This window comes from Lissotriton helveticus, chromosome 8, assembly GCF_964261635.1.
Source record: "Lissotriton helveticus chromosome 8, aLisHel1.1, whole genome shotgun sequence".
NCBI classification, from domain to species: Eukaryota; Metazoa; Chordata; class Amphibia; order Caudata; family Salamandridae; genus Lissotriton; species Lissotriton helveticus.
Genome location: NC_136069.1, coordinates 1,589,898,687 through 1,589,915,008, shown reverse-complemented (window position 1 = coordinate 1,589,915,008; position 16,322 = coordinate 1,589,898,687). Strand labels below are relative to the sequence as shown.

Below are 16,322 nucleotides of genomic sequence, written 5' to 3'. Positions count from 1 at the left end.
AGAACTATGGTCCTCACAGAAAGAAACTCAGTCAATCGATGATGGCCATCACTGCGCGACCAAGTACCAGCCATGGAGAACTATGGTACTCACTGAAATAAACTCAATCAATCGATGGTCATCACTGCGTGACCAAGTACGAGCCATGGAGAACTATGGTCCTCACAGAAATAATGTGAGGATGCAAGCCTGACGTAGGAGTTCTGCTGTCTCCAGGCTCCAAGTCAAGGGTCCTTTCGTTAACTCCACTGTATAATTGTGTCTCTTTGCTCAGAGTTACTGAAATGCGGCTTTACATTTTTGAAAGTATTGTAAAAAAAAAATGACAAATACAACTTGCATCGCCAGGTTAGATGATAAGCCACTTGCTACACAGATCAGCACACAGGAGCAACATCTTAACTCCGTATTCCACATTCAAGGATATCATCAATAAGACGCTTTCTCGTCCCTTCAGCAAGAAGATAACAACAAAATACTCTTTTAACTTCGTAGAGCCAAGAGGATGGCTCGGCAGACTCCATACGTCTCACCTTGCATTACAGAGGTGCTCAAACCACATTGGTTCACTGTCCATTGTGAGCGTCAGTGTATTAGTGTCAATGTGAATTGTCTTGACAGTGGTGTACGCTCTCTTGCTATCTGCAATATATGTTGGACACATTTTGTAGGATCTCTGAAAAGATTGTAAGGCTGGACTCACAAACGAGCGCCTTGGATGACACTGTGTCAAAAGAATGAGTCTCAACTTGTTTGATAAGTGATTACTGGTTTTATAATGCAAACAGTTGCAGTGTATAATTCACAGAAGCCTTTAACGAGTACATCAAATCTTGTTTGTAATTTCTCAATTCCAGTCTGTTTAACTTCATTACTCACCTGTAAAAAGATAATTACATTTCTACAGTTTGGAAAAATGTATTACAGTTTAGTTGTGACATCACAATGCCTACTGTCAGAGTCACAAGTGTGTGAAAGGGAAGACACTGAGAGGAGCAACATTACAATCTATGACATACATAGGAAATTGTTCAACTCTTTCTTCTGAACTACCTTTCCACAAAAAACTCTGTTATTAGCACATAAGGCGAAAGTTATAGCGGTATATTTTACTGCACCGCTGGAGCTCATTACTTTGAAGTGGGAAAGCATCTTGGTGTTACCGTGCACCGCCGCCTGTTTTGAAATTAACTGCTTAAAATATATTTTTGTGGCAAATGTCAAACTGCAAATTGGAGTATGTTTTTTATTAGTACCAATTATGCCTTTATCCGACACATCTGCTGTACACATTGTGTTGTTCAACGATGGGTGAAGGGTGATATTGTAGTGTAGTTCCTATATTCCCAATAGGCTCTGTGCATTGGAATAGTATATCCTATAGATAGGACTGAGGTCGACTAGGTCTCTATCGAATATACTAAACTTAATAGTGAGTGCCAGCTAACTCAGAGGTCACTAGAAACTTTCTCGAATTCACAAGAAGGGATTAGTTTCTGACAACCGCATAAACATGACAACTTTGTTTCCCAAAGAATAAAAAAATATATCTCTAGAGTCGCGGAAACAATAGTTTAGTATTTCACTCAGTCAATCGTGCATGCTTCGTTTCTACAGAGTTACAGAGAAATAGAGAGACGGGCGTTTTCAACAAAAAAGGTTTATTGAACAGTCTTCTTTCTCATGCAAAAGAAGTGAACTGCTACAATCGTAATGCAGGCTGCAAAGTATAATGCATACAGCAAGAACAATATTATAAAATAATACTGTAAGGGCATTGTATGGTTTCTAAGCCATATAAAAATACATACATAAATAACAATGATTAAAATACTCAACTGGTGCTTTTAAAATACGCCTAGCCCAATGTACCTAACTTAAGTCTAGTACGCAGGAAGAAGTAAGTATTGTGTAGCATAGGTTTTAGTTTTCTTTGCCAAGAATCTATCCAAGATTTCTCTAGGTTCTAATCAGCTCCATACCTTAGTTAGAATGAAGGAGGTCTGGTATCTCTGTCTCGGTACTCGATTTCCCAACACCCCGCAAGGGGAGCTTGGAAACACTGGAGCTGGATTCTCAGCAGGAGAAAGACAGCCTCTGATCCGTGCATCAGCTGGAGGATCGGCTTCCTTCGGCACTTCGGCACTTGCTGTAGCGAGCTGCGTCGGGCAAGTAGATAGTCAAACTGCTACGCACCACCGTGTGTTTGCTAGAGCAAGTGAAGGTATAATTATACCTTGAAGGTGTTTAGGAATGCCACAGTTTGACGTAAAGTCGGGCAAAATAAGGTCACAATGAACCCCTTAGGAATAGTTTTTCATTGTAAAGCATGCTGAGTTCTGGGAGAAATCAATATTCAAGTATGGGGAAGGCCCTGACTGCTTAAGCCGATTTTCCAAGAAATCGTTGTGATGTTTGGTACGGGTGGAAGTAGCCATGCCTGTATTTGGGTTGCATGAGCTATGCCTAAATAAGGGATTGTATCCTATGCCTATATTAGGGCAACGTGATTTGTACCTATATAAGGGCATGAATCAGGAAAATTCAATCGGAGCCTAAAACGCTATATAATATTAGAGGTACTTCATAAGGATATTCCAAGCTATCTCACAGCTCTATGACTTTATAAAAGAGCACGACATCCAGCCTTGTTCCTCTCACTGACTTACAACATGGAGTAGATGGTACTGTAATGTGTGTGTATATAAATATGCCTGGTTTTCATATTACAGGCGAGTTTTGACGTCACTAGTATCCTGTTTTATGAAAATGGCGCGCTGTTCATTTGTACACTTTTGACAACTCTAATACGCCTTTGTCAAGTCTCTGCTTTTCGCGTTGACATCAGTTGGTAAAATAGCATTACAGTGATCCCAATGCTAGGGATGAGTCTGACTGACTCTGTCCCAGCCCCTTTGGCATCTGCGGCTACAGTTCTAACAAAACTAGCACAGTTCTGTCGAGGGTGAAGGGGAGATCCTGGCGCTACTCTTTGCCACGGTGTCCGCAGAAGAATTGGGAAACGCAATAACATGCTGGTGCAAGACTGCCAGATTTGAACCTTGCCTGTCTACACATGAGCACCCATGTCTTTTTTCTTTTTTTTTATTTACGTTCAGTTTTTTTTAAGTTTGCCTCAGTGTCTCACTTTCTTCCTCTCTTCCCATCACAGATTCGAGAGCACCTTTGAAATCTACACCGAATCTGAGAGACTGTACCTATTTGGTTTGGATAGCGCGGCTACGGCGAGGGAGTGGGTGAAGTCTATCGCCAAGGTAGGACTCCCTCAGGTTTTTTTTTTTATTTGTAAGTTATTTATTTGTTATACACTTGCCACGACCTTTCGATTTTACTAAAATAATATATATAATAAACTTAGGGGCTTATAGCTCGTCCGCTTCATCCATTGGTATGTTTCGCCAGTTTAATGTTTTAATATTTGCGATGACCCAGCATCTCTCTCGACAATACAGTTTTACAAAAGCTATGATAAAACAAGCATTGACAAAGTCATAAGGCTGTCAGCCAAAGTCTGACCTGTTGGTTTTGCAAATGCTTATTCAATAAGTGAACCAATATCATCTTATTCGTGAGGAAACAAGCAGCCATTTCCACCTTAAGGAAATGTGGAAATCAGTTTTGACAGGCAGCATATGGCCACGCAGTGGCATAGCGAGACCTTGTACCATTTCAAGTTAAAGGAAGCAGGAAGAATGGTTGGGGTGGTCGCAGAGTGAGTCTCACTGCCACAGTGCCAGGGCTTCAGCAATCCGTGGAGTGGTGTGGCTCACTGGTTAGAGGCGGCAGACCCGGAAGCAGAGAACGGCCCGTGACCAGGGTTCAATTCCCGACGCGGCAGGGTCGTGGACCAGGGTCAGCGGACTCGATAATTCTCGCCTCGGTGCCTACTCTAACCAGGGATCACACTCGGCAACTCTGGGCATTAAGCTTGCCTCATCTCTACAACGGCCCCCCACAGACGCCGGGGATACCTGGTTTCACCTTGGAGATACCCAGAAGGGACCATCTCACAGGGAAAGCCAGGACGGGTTCCCCAGCGGTCTTCAGCGTCGGGACGCTTACGGGCAGCTGTGCGCTTTACAAGTCCAACACATTTACATTTATATTTACATTACATCCTACAATGGGAGGGAGGGATTGAGGGAAAAAAAGTGCAGTTTTATCATTGTAGTACCAACCAACCAACCTTCAATCTAAGTGAGGCATTAAAGTAGCTATGTTTTTTTTAGTTCAAGACATTTTTTATTTGGTTATCACAACCATAATGCATAATACTAAAGATAAATTACTTGTTTAAAAATCAGTTTCAATAATTTAAAACTAAGTTACATTAAAAAAACCTTTAAAATAAAGTTTTTACAATTCATCCATATTTCCAACTCATTTATAGCCTAGTTCATTTTGTTTTGTCTATTTTACATAAGAGGTTGTAAATCAAGGTAAGAAACATTACCCATCGACAGATAAGAATAGTTGATGCACCCCCCAGCCAGCAAGTCACAGTTTGTCTACAAGTGCGTATGTAAAGATCATTTAAAATTGGTTTTAAGAGTCTCGTTCTTGCTTCTTTCACTGTAGGGCAAACGCACATCAGGTGACATGTGAAACCAGTGTCCAGAAATAATGGACAGAAAACATGGGAAAATAAATCGGAAATTAAAAAATATCTAAAGTGCAAACATAGGGGAAACTGATAAGTAAAAGGGGGTAGGGACACAGAGAGAAGTGAATATTTATATATATTCTATCATGGCAGTGGAAATAATGTGGCCCAATAACGTAATTTAGAGCTACTGTACTGATAAACACATTCACATACTTTCTACAGTGCAAAGGTCAAATTCCAGTTTATTGCCACAATACAGCAGAAGTAACCTGAGAAAAACACTGCTTACTGCCTCACAGGCTGCGTGAAACCATCACCTTACACTGGGAAACAGCACTCCTAATAGGCATATGGCCTCATTCGTGTGATTTTACCTTCCTACACAATTGTAACCTCTTGCATCCTGGTTTAGGTTAAACAGAATTTGCTAAAACAAATACAAACTGTAACAAGAGAAAATAAAATTAAGTACAGGGGATACATTAAGCAACACTGCCATCTCCTGGTTAAAAACAATGTAATAATATTGAGTTCGTTTTTCCAAATAAAGTACAAACCTAGTATCCGAAAACAATTACTCCTTTATTAATTCCCCATGGAGTTTCAATTGACCTCTAACCATCTTCTTCGGTGTTTGCTCTTTACCGCATTCGAGTATTCATGACCCGGTTTCATTCTGTGCTGTTTCAGTTTGGGTAGGACATGTTTTGCGCTGGAGGTTATCACCTTTTTGAGGTGCCTTCGTGTGTTTGTTTGGAGTTAAGGAGCAGCGACTCTCAAGACCCCACAATAGTCGTAGAATGTAGCACTGTGGGAAGAAATGTTAAGACTGCACAGGTTGGACTAAGGGTCTCAGCGCGGGCTTTCTGTGCCTTTATGGTCCACTTCACTTTACGCACCGTGCTCGCATAGCATCTTTACCAGTTTTCCTTTTCATTGCATGTCAGTGCTAACTCTGTTGTTAAACATATCTCATTTGTCTGCGAAGCTTAACCCTCAAGGAATACACGGCATTTCGAAAGCCTATCTTCGCGCTGTCATTAACAGGGTTTCACCTGAAGTGGGGAAATATTTGCCGCAAATGACCTATTCATAGCTTTCAATTCGGCACATGTGGCTTGTAAAAATGAGCAGGACTTGTATGTCATACATAACAAGAGACATTTGACAGCTGTGACCTAGAACTGTGTTTGGGTGTGGCCACACTTTTGCAAGTGCCCGAAAGAACAACTATTCCACATGACCTCACAGGAGGCAAAGCTCTGGAGTAAGCCTCATGCAGAACAGTTTAATTATGGCGTGAACACAATGAACCAAGTTCACGCTGCATACACGCAAGCACTTGCTTTTTACAGAGCCTCACGTTTGACATTGAGATATTTATGTCACTCACTGGCAGCGTTCTAGGGTAATATGCATACCTGTCTGATGGTCGGCAAAGTGTGCTTAGGCGCATCGTGAGCTCCGCCGCCGTGAGCGATCACAGACACCATTCCCTGGGGCTTCAGTATCAGCTGTGCCCGAGACTCGGGCACGGGAGGGAACCTAAAGGTTACCAGCAGGAAGTAGAAAATGCCCATAAACCAGGATTAAAGTCCCGTAGCCGTGAGTGTTGAAACTACACGGTAGCCAGCCCTGTCGTTGGGAGCGGCCCTGCGGACAAGGGACGCCATCACAGAAAGCCCAGCTTTTGAGCTGGGGGGACGGCGTCCCCCCGGTAAAATAATTGGGGGGACGCCGTCCACCCATGTGGTACCCCGACTTGAGCCCTGATGTTCCAAAATCAATAGGTTCACGCAGCGTCTTCCAGTTGTCGAGACCGTAACTTTGGCGTGATCAGGTGTGGTAAGTTTCCTTGCCTTCTCCTTGATTTACTTGTTTCCAAAGCTACCAGACTGTTTCATACAGGGAGGGTTTTCAGCAGGTGTTGGAACAAAATAGGGAATGTTAATGAAAACCCTCTTCGTTTCTCAGATATGCCTCATGGGAAGGTGAACGTGTATTGACAGGAGCCAGATAGAGTCACAAGGAAAGGGCAAAACATGTGTTTTGTTAAGAATCAAATCCAGTTTTGCACTTAAAAACCTTAAATGTGACATCAATCTGGTCTTATGTTTAAGACCAAGCGCCTTTTCTTGAACCGTAGCTAAGGGTTTTCCATCTACGTTTAACCTTTGTGAGACATGTGTATGAAGTGATCTCCTGTCTGCTTGAATCTTGAAGTGCCTTATCTTTGATTCACCGTGGACATTACTTTGCGTAGATTAACAACAGTCCTGCGCACTCATATACAATAGCAAATCATATAGATGAGTATGTCGAAGTAATGGGACCAATCCAACGGTGGAGTCTTTGCTGTTTATCTTTTCTTTTTAATCGATCATCAGCCATAAATTACAAACAGCCAGCCGACACGTGTTTCGTTGTAGACAAAAGTGTTCTACAATTCTTCAGGGCTCCGTGGCTGATTTCAAAATTGGAGAGCCCACATCCAGTAATAATTCCAACCCGGCAGGGTAACTAAATCCTTGACAATCAGTGTTCGGAACAGAAGAATACAGGCCAGTCGGTAGATCGGTTAATGTAATAACGCCAGAACCACATGATTCATAATAGTACCCGAATAAGGCAAATCGTCGACCTAAATCGTGTAATAACGGAAAGAGTAAGGAAAGGACCGGCTCAATTCCCTGCTGGAAGGGTTCATGAAGTGAAGAGCAGACAAGCATTTCTCTTGACCAAGTCCTGCGTCTCTAGCAATCACCAAGGACAGCAATCACCAAGGACAGGCGTTCTAGAATGTCTCTGTTTGACGACAACTTGCATTGTGAGATGTAATGTGGCAGAAGGGACCATCTCACAGGGAAAGCCAGAACGGGTTCCCCAGCGGTCTTCAGCCCCGGGACGCTTACGGGCAGCTGTGCGCTTTACAAGTCCCACACATTTACATTTACATCATTCGTTGGGGGGGGGGGGGGGCACTTAAAAAAAATAAAGAGTTGTCTTGCTGCCCCTGCCATGGGTTTCTGATGTGGCGATGTGAAGCTTCTTACGAAATATATATATATATATATATATATATATATATATATATATATATATATATATATATATATATATACACACACACACACACACGTTCACTGGGAATATACAGAATTCACTTGGTATTCAATAGTGATATATGATAATACACAATACCTCTTTAGGACCACATGGATGGATGACACTGCTAAGAGCAACAAAATAGGTGGAGCAGTCACGATACAGGTTTGCAGGCAGTAAACTATGATGGAAGAGGCGTGGACAGGGATGGTAGAGGCGTGAGAACTGACTGACATACAGGAGTCTGTAAATCGCTTTGAAGTTCTAAGTGTCTGCATTGAGAGCCTCTGTCAGTTACAGTGGTAAGCAAGTGCCCAGAGTCCTGCAGTGCTGATGGTTAATATAACAGGTGCCATTTAGCTTGGATGAGTATGTAAGGTAAGTCCTGTGCTGTAGGACTAGTGGCACTTTACATTAGCACAAGACAAGTGGCACAGCGTATACAAGGATGCACACTTTAGCAAAGAAAAATGGACGTCAGCTTATTGTCAAAAACCTAGCCACTCAGGCCCACGTGTAATTTGACGTACTCAAATGCTTTTGGAGAATAAAAACAGGCATTGGCATAGTGGCCAAATAGTTCAATAGACAGATCCAGGATAAAAACACACAAAGTAAATTCAGGCACCAACTGAATGAGGTCTGGAGCGCATTAGAAGATATCACGGAAAGAAAGTGCGGGGAGACGGAAATCTTAAGGCCAAGAAACAAGGGGCACTCAAAATTCAGCTCCAAATGTGGATCCAGGAAAAGCAGAACGAAACTGGACCCAGCCGCCATAGGAAAATAATCTATTATCAGAGAAAATAGTTAATTGGATAAAGAGGCAGCTCATAAAAACATTGCTTACTTATTACAAGGGAAATTCTCAGGACTTCAGGTTTGCATGCTGTGAAAGCTTTAGGAACATGGCATCAGGATAACAGAAGTGAAGCCTAGAATAGTTAGGTCTGACTGCATTGCCTCTGTTAAAATAAAGAATAGTGATTGTTTGAGTTTGAGATCTAAGAAAGGGTTGACAAAGACTGTCCAGAGCAGTTCTGCTCGGTGAGCAGTGGTAAGTATGTCAGTTCGAACAAACTGGCGAAATCGTATAGACAGCAATCTTGAATGTCATTGGCTGTAGAGTACGGTAACGTAAGGCTAGGATCATGATTGAAGCAGTCATTACTCATGCACATAAGTAGGACACGATACAGGGTTGTATGATGTTACAACGCGATCTTTTAGATCGCGGTACATCACAACGGATCTTTTACAACGCAAGTCGTTACCACGACTTGCGCTGTAGGGTGCTGGACTTAGGAATAGTAAGATTTACTATTCCAACTCCAGCCTACGTACAGTAGGGAAGGTGTTGGAATAGTAAATCTACTATTCCTTAGTCTAGAGCGCCCTCCAGCGCAAGTCGTGGTAACGACTTGCGTTGTAAAAGACGCGTGGTAATGGCAGCGCGGGGTTTTGACCGCGTTGTCATGGATGTTCCCCCGATACAGATATATTGAACTACTCAAGGGGTTGGAGGCCCAAAGGATGGAGGAACATTCCCAAAAACGAGTTCAACCACCAACCTAAGCTGTGGCGACATTTCCAAGAGATTGCTGCAACATGCAGCCATTAGGAGGCAGCTGTGTTGTTCTCTTTGGCTTCAACACTCATTCTGCCCTTTTATATCTAGCAGGTCACTTTCCTTTTTGTTTCTGTTGTTTTATATGTGAGTATTTGTGTTTCTTTAATAAGTATAATTCAGTAATTCAATTAACATAGCCAACATCTTAATAACATATAAGCTGCAGAGGGAGCCAAAGTGCACGATTTGGGAAAGCTCAGTCCTGCACTGGTTCCTAAGCTACTTTCCCAGCAGTGCTGGGTTTTACCTTAGGAGAGCCTGAGTCATTGTGCACTTTGGATACAACTTTTCCAGGTGGCCTCTAAGAACGAGGGGGTTGTACACAGAACTGAGGCTCAGATCATCCCACGCGTGATCCACTTCAACAGACGGATACTGTCACAGTAGCTTGTCAATGTGTTTATCAGTTGCTACCCCCTTAACAGTATTTCTCAGCAGCACTGTTGGCATCCCTAGCAGGGTTTCCGCGAGCACAAAGGCAATATAAGGCATATGCCTAGGTACATCAGAGTGCAAAAATTAGCCTAAAAAATTACCTTATTTCTAGAAGAGGAGTATCACTCGAACAACGAAATGTAAATTTCCTAGGAGTCCCGTAAGGCCTTACCCCAGAGGAGATCACTAGTGAGTGGCGTGATGGGATTTCTACGGTCTTTTGGGGATGTTCTCATTGGTGGCACCTGTGGCTTTGTGACTGACATGCTTTCCCATCTTCTCCCCTTTAGTCGTTCATATCCTCCAGGGCGGAGCGTCTGGTATACCACGACTTTGAGCGCATTGGGCGACTGCAGTACACCGGCGGCCTGGGCCTGGCGAGCACCAGAATGGGTTGGTTTGCCTTGGTCCAGTCAACCCTCTATGCCTGCATGGAAGAGAGTGACAAGGAAGAGGCTGTTCACCTGAAGAAGCTCCATGAACTATGTATGTGGCCACAATTGTTGTTTGTCCGCTTTCTAATCTGTTTCGCAAGCCAGTCGATGCAGCGCAGTTAAAGGGCTTTGAGGAGCAAGAAGATAATATTATCTATTTTGTTTGACTGACACTTCAGAGATAATGCTGAATGGATGCCGTTGAGGCACAGCCTGATTTAAGTGATTCATTTGCAGGTAGCCATGTACTTTGAGGTTAGTTGGGTTTAGGTATGCAGGTTGTGCTCTTCTTCTGCATCTGGTGCTTAATTGCAACTTTCCTATGTCGCACGAGCCATGTCACGCATGGTGTCCCATGGGTTATAACACTGGGATTAGGAGTATCTTTGTTGTGTGTGTATGTTAATGTGTAGAAGAGGTCAGTTACACACATCTGTAGGTGGCTGCATCTTTGCCATTGCTTTTTTGCTTCAGGTGTACACTTTGTGAGGGGCATAATTTCTTACTTTTACCCTATAGCAGAAATATGGCCATCTCTGTTCTGGTTGTCACTGTGTGGTATCCCAGATAGGCCTATGCTAGCACAGTACTAAGGCACCCAAAAAGAGACATCAAAGACATTAGTAGAGACTTTGTCACTTTGAAGGGGATGACATTGAGGATCTCAGTTAGGCCTTCGCTAGCTGGAGCGGATCAGTCCTAGTTCTAATTTCCCCTACAAAATGACCCAAATTACAGAGAAGCAAAAAAGTTTTCGCCCTGTTTTTCAGCGAAACGTTTAAAGTTTAAGTAAGGTTGGAAAAGGCTTGAAAGACTATAGCAAAAGAATTATACAGATAAAGACAGAGGGATTTATGTGACGGCACTTAAAGAATATGGAAAACAGACTAGGGGCCATATGTAGGTAATCTCTATTTACCGATTCTTAAATACCGAATTTTACCGATTTGGTATTTAAGAATCGGTAAATAGTATGTAGGTAAAAATTCGGTAAATTTTACCGAATCGTTAATATTCGTTATTACCGATTTGGTAGTTACCGATTCGGTATTTCCCATTCATTCCTATGGGCCTAGAGGCCCATAGGAATGAATAGGAAGCCATTCACTATTACAGATTCGGTAAATACCGAATCGGTAATAGGGTTTACCGAATCGGTAATAGGGGGAACATATTCAAGGGTGGCAGGGTGTCACATTGACACCCTGTTACACCCCTGAATCGTGCATGTGTGCACATGTGGCGCACATACATGCCCTAGGGGCATGTATGTCTGGCACATGGCACTGAGAAAAAAGCAAAAAAAATGCTTTTTCAAAGGTATTCGGTATTTACCACCAACTTAAAGTTGGTGGTAAATAACGAATACTGAATGCAAAAATGCACTTGCTTGAGTGCCTCCTTCATAGCTTTTAAGGATTCGATAATTACCGATTCCTTAAAATAGGAATCGGTAAATTACCGATTCCTGGAAACCTGCCTCCTACATCTCAAATCCCTAAATACCGGTCGGTAACTGTGAAATGTACCGAATTTCACTATTACTGACCGATATTGCCCCACCTACATATGGCCCAGATCAGCTAAGGAAGTGTTACTTTTCCCCATTTGGTCTTAAATGCAAATGTCACACCTAAAGAAAGATTCAGAATTGTACTTTCTTTCGCTATTCTTAGTTGGTTATCCTTGGATGTTACTGATTCGCATGAAATAAGCAGTAAACTTGTGTCCCTTTTTTATGATAAAATCAACATGATCAGTGCAGAAGTTTGTGATGAACTGACACGTGATCACTCGAGTTTTTTCAAGAGGTTTTGTAAGAAATAAAACTTTACCATTCTCCCACTTCGTCTAGCCTTTTAGAGCAGATGAACCAGGCTTCTGGTCTTTAATAAGACCCCAAATAATTAGTGGTCAGTAGAATACTGCGGTTTGAGACCAGCATGGCTGGCAAGTATCCTGTCATATATTTTTACGTCTTGCGTACCGACAGTGCGAGCTGTCTGTTGGTGAAGAGGTTTGTTTTCAGCTGAAAGTCCTCCCACTGCTTACCGTTGTTTGACTTTATTGTCACTCTCATTTGCTTGCTTTTTGGTGATTTCTTTGACACTAATTTATCATTTGAAACCCTGATTAATCGCATAACATCCACCTGTTTTTTCATTCTTAAAGTCCTGATGAAAATGCTTCCGTTTATCCCTTTCGGCTGTGAAAATCAGTGGTCACTGCACTTATTGCGTTGAGAAGTGTGGCTCAAATGGTTAGAGCGGCAGACCCTGATGCAGAGGTCTGGCCCGGGACCAGGGTTCAATACCCGCCTCGGCGGGTCTTGGGCTCAATTTCCTCGGACCCAATAATTCTCGCCTCGGTGCCTATTCTAATCATGGGTCCCACTCTGCGACTCTGGGCAATAGCTTGCTTAATCTCCACAACGGCCCCAAAAGCGCTGGGATGCCTGGTTTCACCCTGGGGGTGCCCAGGAGTGGGCTCCTCACAGGGAAAAGCCAGGAAAGGTTCCACAGCGGTATACGTACAGCGCCGGGACATTACCTTCGGGAAGTAGCTGTGCGCTCTATAAATACCGGCACATCTATAAATATCAGTACATTTACATTATTGGATCCAGGCTTGACTACTGCAATGCACTATTCACCAGTGCGAGCAAGATAGACTCTGGTAGTAATGTCTTCGGCACGTCCCGTGTAAAGTTCGAGGGGTCTGACCCCTCAAACTATACACGGGAAGCGCCGAATACATTACTACCGGAGTCTATCATTGGGCATAGGGCAGATTAGTTTGCGGAAATCTCATGCTTTAAAGATCACTATTGAATGTTTTCATTCATTGGCATCATGAATTTCCGGTTGTAGGTTTTGATATAAGATGTGCCCCTGAGGAAGGGACCTAGCCGTCCCGAAATGCATCAGGCATGACAAATGAACAGCAAACATTGTTTTTGTTGACAAAGTAAAATGTTTTCACATGTATGTTATATGTTAGTATTGCCTAACAAAACTTTGAAGAAAGAATCATTTGTGTTGTAAAAAACATGTATCAAGTACTAGCAGTATGGTACTAATGATAATGTCTGATTATATGATGATCAAAAATAGATGCTTGAAGATTGCAAAAAGCAACAAACTCTGAATTAAATTTTGATACATTCATTATGAATTACTGTGAATAGTGCACACCACAACCAAGAACGTGTTCTTGTAAATTTTTGTTGTTTAGTAGCGTGTGTTGACAGCACTTGTAGCGGTGTAGCACCAATTGATTCTTTTTTAAAACTTAGTTGAGAAGGATTATCAACAAGTAGCGCATAAAGGAGTGCACCTCTTCCCAACACAATAACCGGAAATCTGATCATTCCCAGAGTGCGTAAAGTAAAATGGGGAGGCAATAACTTCACCCATACCACTACTAAAACTGGAATTCATTGCCAACAATACTGAAAAAAGAAACCAATCTGCTTAAATGTAGGAAAGGGCTGAAAACTTGTGTTTTCTAAATGGTGAGTCCAATGTAACATTCTTAAATCCACTAGTCTCAAGCCGCACCTAGACACCCTCGGTTATTTGTAGCACTATATAAATATTTCATTTCATTTCATTTTATTTGTCCGCTTGGATGGGCTTCTTGTGTTTGTCGCTTCCCTGAAACATGGACTCATTACTTTTGTCATTGCACTGCTCTCTTTTGAAGCACTACTTTTTTCTTTTTGGTTAAGCACTCCACATGTGATTTCCAGCTTTCTCCTGCTTGTACTACTCTTACCCCCTCTTCACCATTTCGTGTTGCTAGTTCTTGCCTGTGTTCTTCTCCCCAGCCCCCGTGGAGTTGTGATCGCTGTCATATGCTTCTCCCGCTACTTTGCTTTCTCATGTGCTTCCCACCATCAGCTCCACATTCTTCTCTTTAGCCCATGTGTTTCTCTTTTCCCTCTCAAGCTCCACGTTCCTCTCGTTCACTCATATTGCTTCCCCCTGTCCTCTGTACTGCTTCCTTCACCTGTGATGTTCGTGTTGTTTGCGCCTCTGCTCTCTGTGGTGCTTCTGTTCTGTATTGATTTGCCCCCTCAGTTGCTTCCTTCCCCACCCGGCACTGTGTTGCTTTCCCCAACTATGCAAAGAAAAAAATGCTTTTTGACTAATTTATTTTAAATTGTATTTTTTTATTTACTGGACAAACTCAGATCGGTAAATAAAAATATAAAGAACTGTCCATATCCTTCAGTATTTGGCCACAGAGTGAAGTTGGCGGATGTATCACCGTGCCTTTTTTTTGTTTACTCTTTAGCTATGCTGGACAGCATCGCTAAAAACATTGATAAATCCAGTAAGACTCAAAAGCGACACTTGTGGCTTTGCCAATGCCTGTTTAATGGATGAGATAAGCTAGAGTACTTTATTATGTTTTAACACTTATGTATGTTTCTAATAAGACTGTGGGATCAAGCCATTGTCAGTAGACTTCGCTTTGCTGATGAGCAGTTGTTTAAACTTAATCTGTTTTCCATTCACAGCCATCAAGGGAGACAATGATGTTCTAGTGCTGGTGGAGAAGAACAGGTGGGTTCCATAGTCTTTCCGGAATCAATGCTGCGTCAGTCTCCGAGAGTGCATTTTAATTCCCTGTTTTAGTGCTTTCATTCACGACCAAAAGTGGGGCACTTGAGTCTCCCAGTAATGCAAAAACTTGCAGAAGGGCAGCTTCTAAACCTGCATTGTAAGTACTGGTATAGAACCGCAGGAGGGTACCTTTTCTGATCGGATGTGTCTCAGAGGGTAAAGTGGTGCATATGCAGTTATTTGCGCTTGATTGTTATACAACAGTGAGCTATCGAGGTGAAATGATACTGTAAGCCTAGAGAGTACAGTAGCAATGCATGTTTGCAGTGGCGAGGGTGGGGGTGGTGGATTAAGGTGATCATAATTTTTATAAAAGGCCACCCAAATCCAGCGCTGCTCTCATGCTATATCCCATGAGGCACAGGGTCAGACTGATTTGCATATGGCCATGTCTGAACTGGGGTGGTGGAGTGAGCTAAAGAATGATGATGGATTAAACCCAGATCAGTTGACTGGGGGAGAGTGTTTGATTTGCGCAAACGCTCCGTCCAGGGTATCACTTTATACCTAGCATGAGAGCAGCGCAAGGATTGGTCTGAGCGCCCTGGTTTTCCACTCACAGTGCTCGGGAGTCTGTGCTGTTTCTCCAATATAGCTGGATTGGAGAAACCCAAGTATGCATGTGCTTAAAATGGCCAGCCAAACCAACATGCATACTTTACAGTGCACCTACCACTCCTACTCCCTGCCATAGTCCTGCCCGCCCCACCCAAGACCCCCTAGCTCAGTAGTCAGCCGAAACAAAATGATAATATTGTTTTATTATCGTTTTATTTTTCGCTGAATTACTCAGTGGGGCGATGTTCCTCCGCCATTATGGAAGAGCCGCCCCTGCATGTTTGGGTCACTCCTCGGTGAGTCATTCCAGACCTGAAGTGAGCACTCATTACGTTGTGGACCTCCGAATAAAATGATGACTTGAAAAAATATTGATTATTGCTGCATGTAAAATAAGTATAAATAAATAAAGGTTTAGAGTCCTACTTTCCTTGATGAGATATATATACTGTAGGAACTGGGGTCACCAGTTCCCCGGGGGTAGCCTGGCATGAGCAGGTAGGCACCCGAAAGCTTAGGTGTTGAGTGACTACACAGCACACACATCCACTGAGACAATAAATGCACGAAATGACGGAGACCACACCAGTGAGTTTGATTAAAAATCAGATAGCTTTATCTAGTATAAAGTTCTGTAAATCATTTAGAGCAACTCAAGAGTCACAGTAGCAATAACTCATTTCATTAGAAGAATAAACGCTGCATTACTCAGCAATAACATTTCCTAGTTGCAGGAATCAGCAGGTCACTAAATGAGGGTAAAACATTTCATTAATCCGAAGTAAACCTTTCAGCAATCATTTTGCATAGAACTAAACACCTCCTTTATCCAGAATAAACATTTCATCAAAGATCAGGCAACATCCCCTTAAGTAAAGGTAAAATATGGCGTCAGGCAGGAA

The 16,322-nt window shown here is 42.6% G+C and overlaps 1 protein-coding gene across 13 annotated transcripts in view; it reads left to right on the top strand.

The window, feature by feature from the left end:
• The window catches only part of ARAP1 (ArfGAP with RhoGAP domain, ankyrin repeat and PH domain 1), an 800,765-nt gene that overhangs the window by 668,915 nt on the left and 115,528 nt on the right, over positions 1-16,322 (top strand). For all 13 annotated transcript variants that reach the window (XM_078658604.1, XM_078658609.1, XM_078658605.1 and 10 more), the window contains 3 exons: positions 3,173-3,275; positions 10,088-10,283; positions 14,757-14,802. In XM_078658604.1, the coding sequence (XP_078514730.1) occupies positions 3,173-3,275; positions 10,088-10,283; positions 14,757-14,802 (345 nt within the window). The remainder of the gene's footprint in view (positions 1-3,172; positions 3,276-10,087; positions 10,284-14,756; positions 14,803-16,322) is intronic.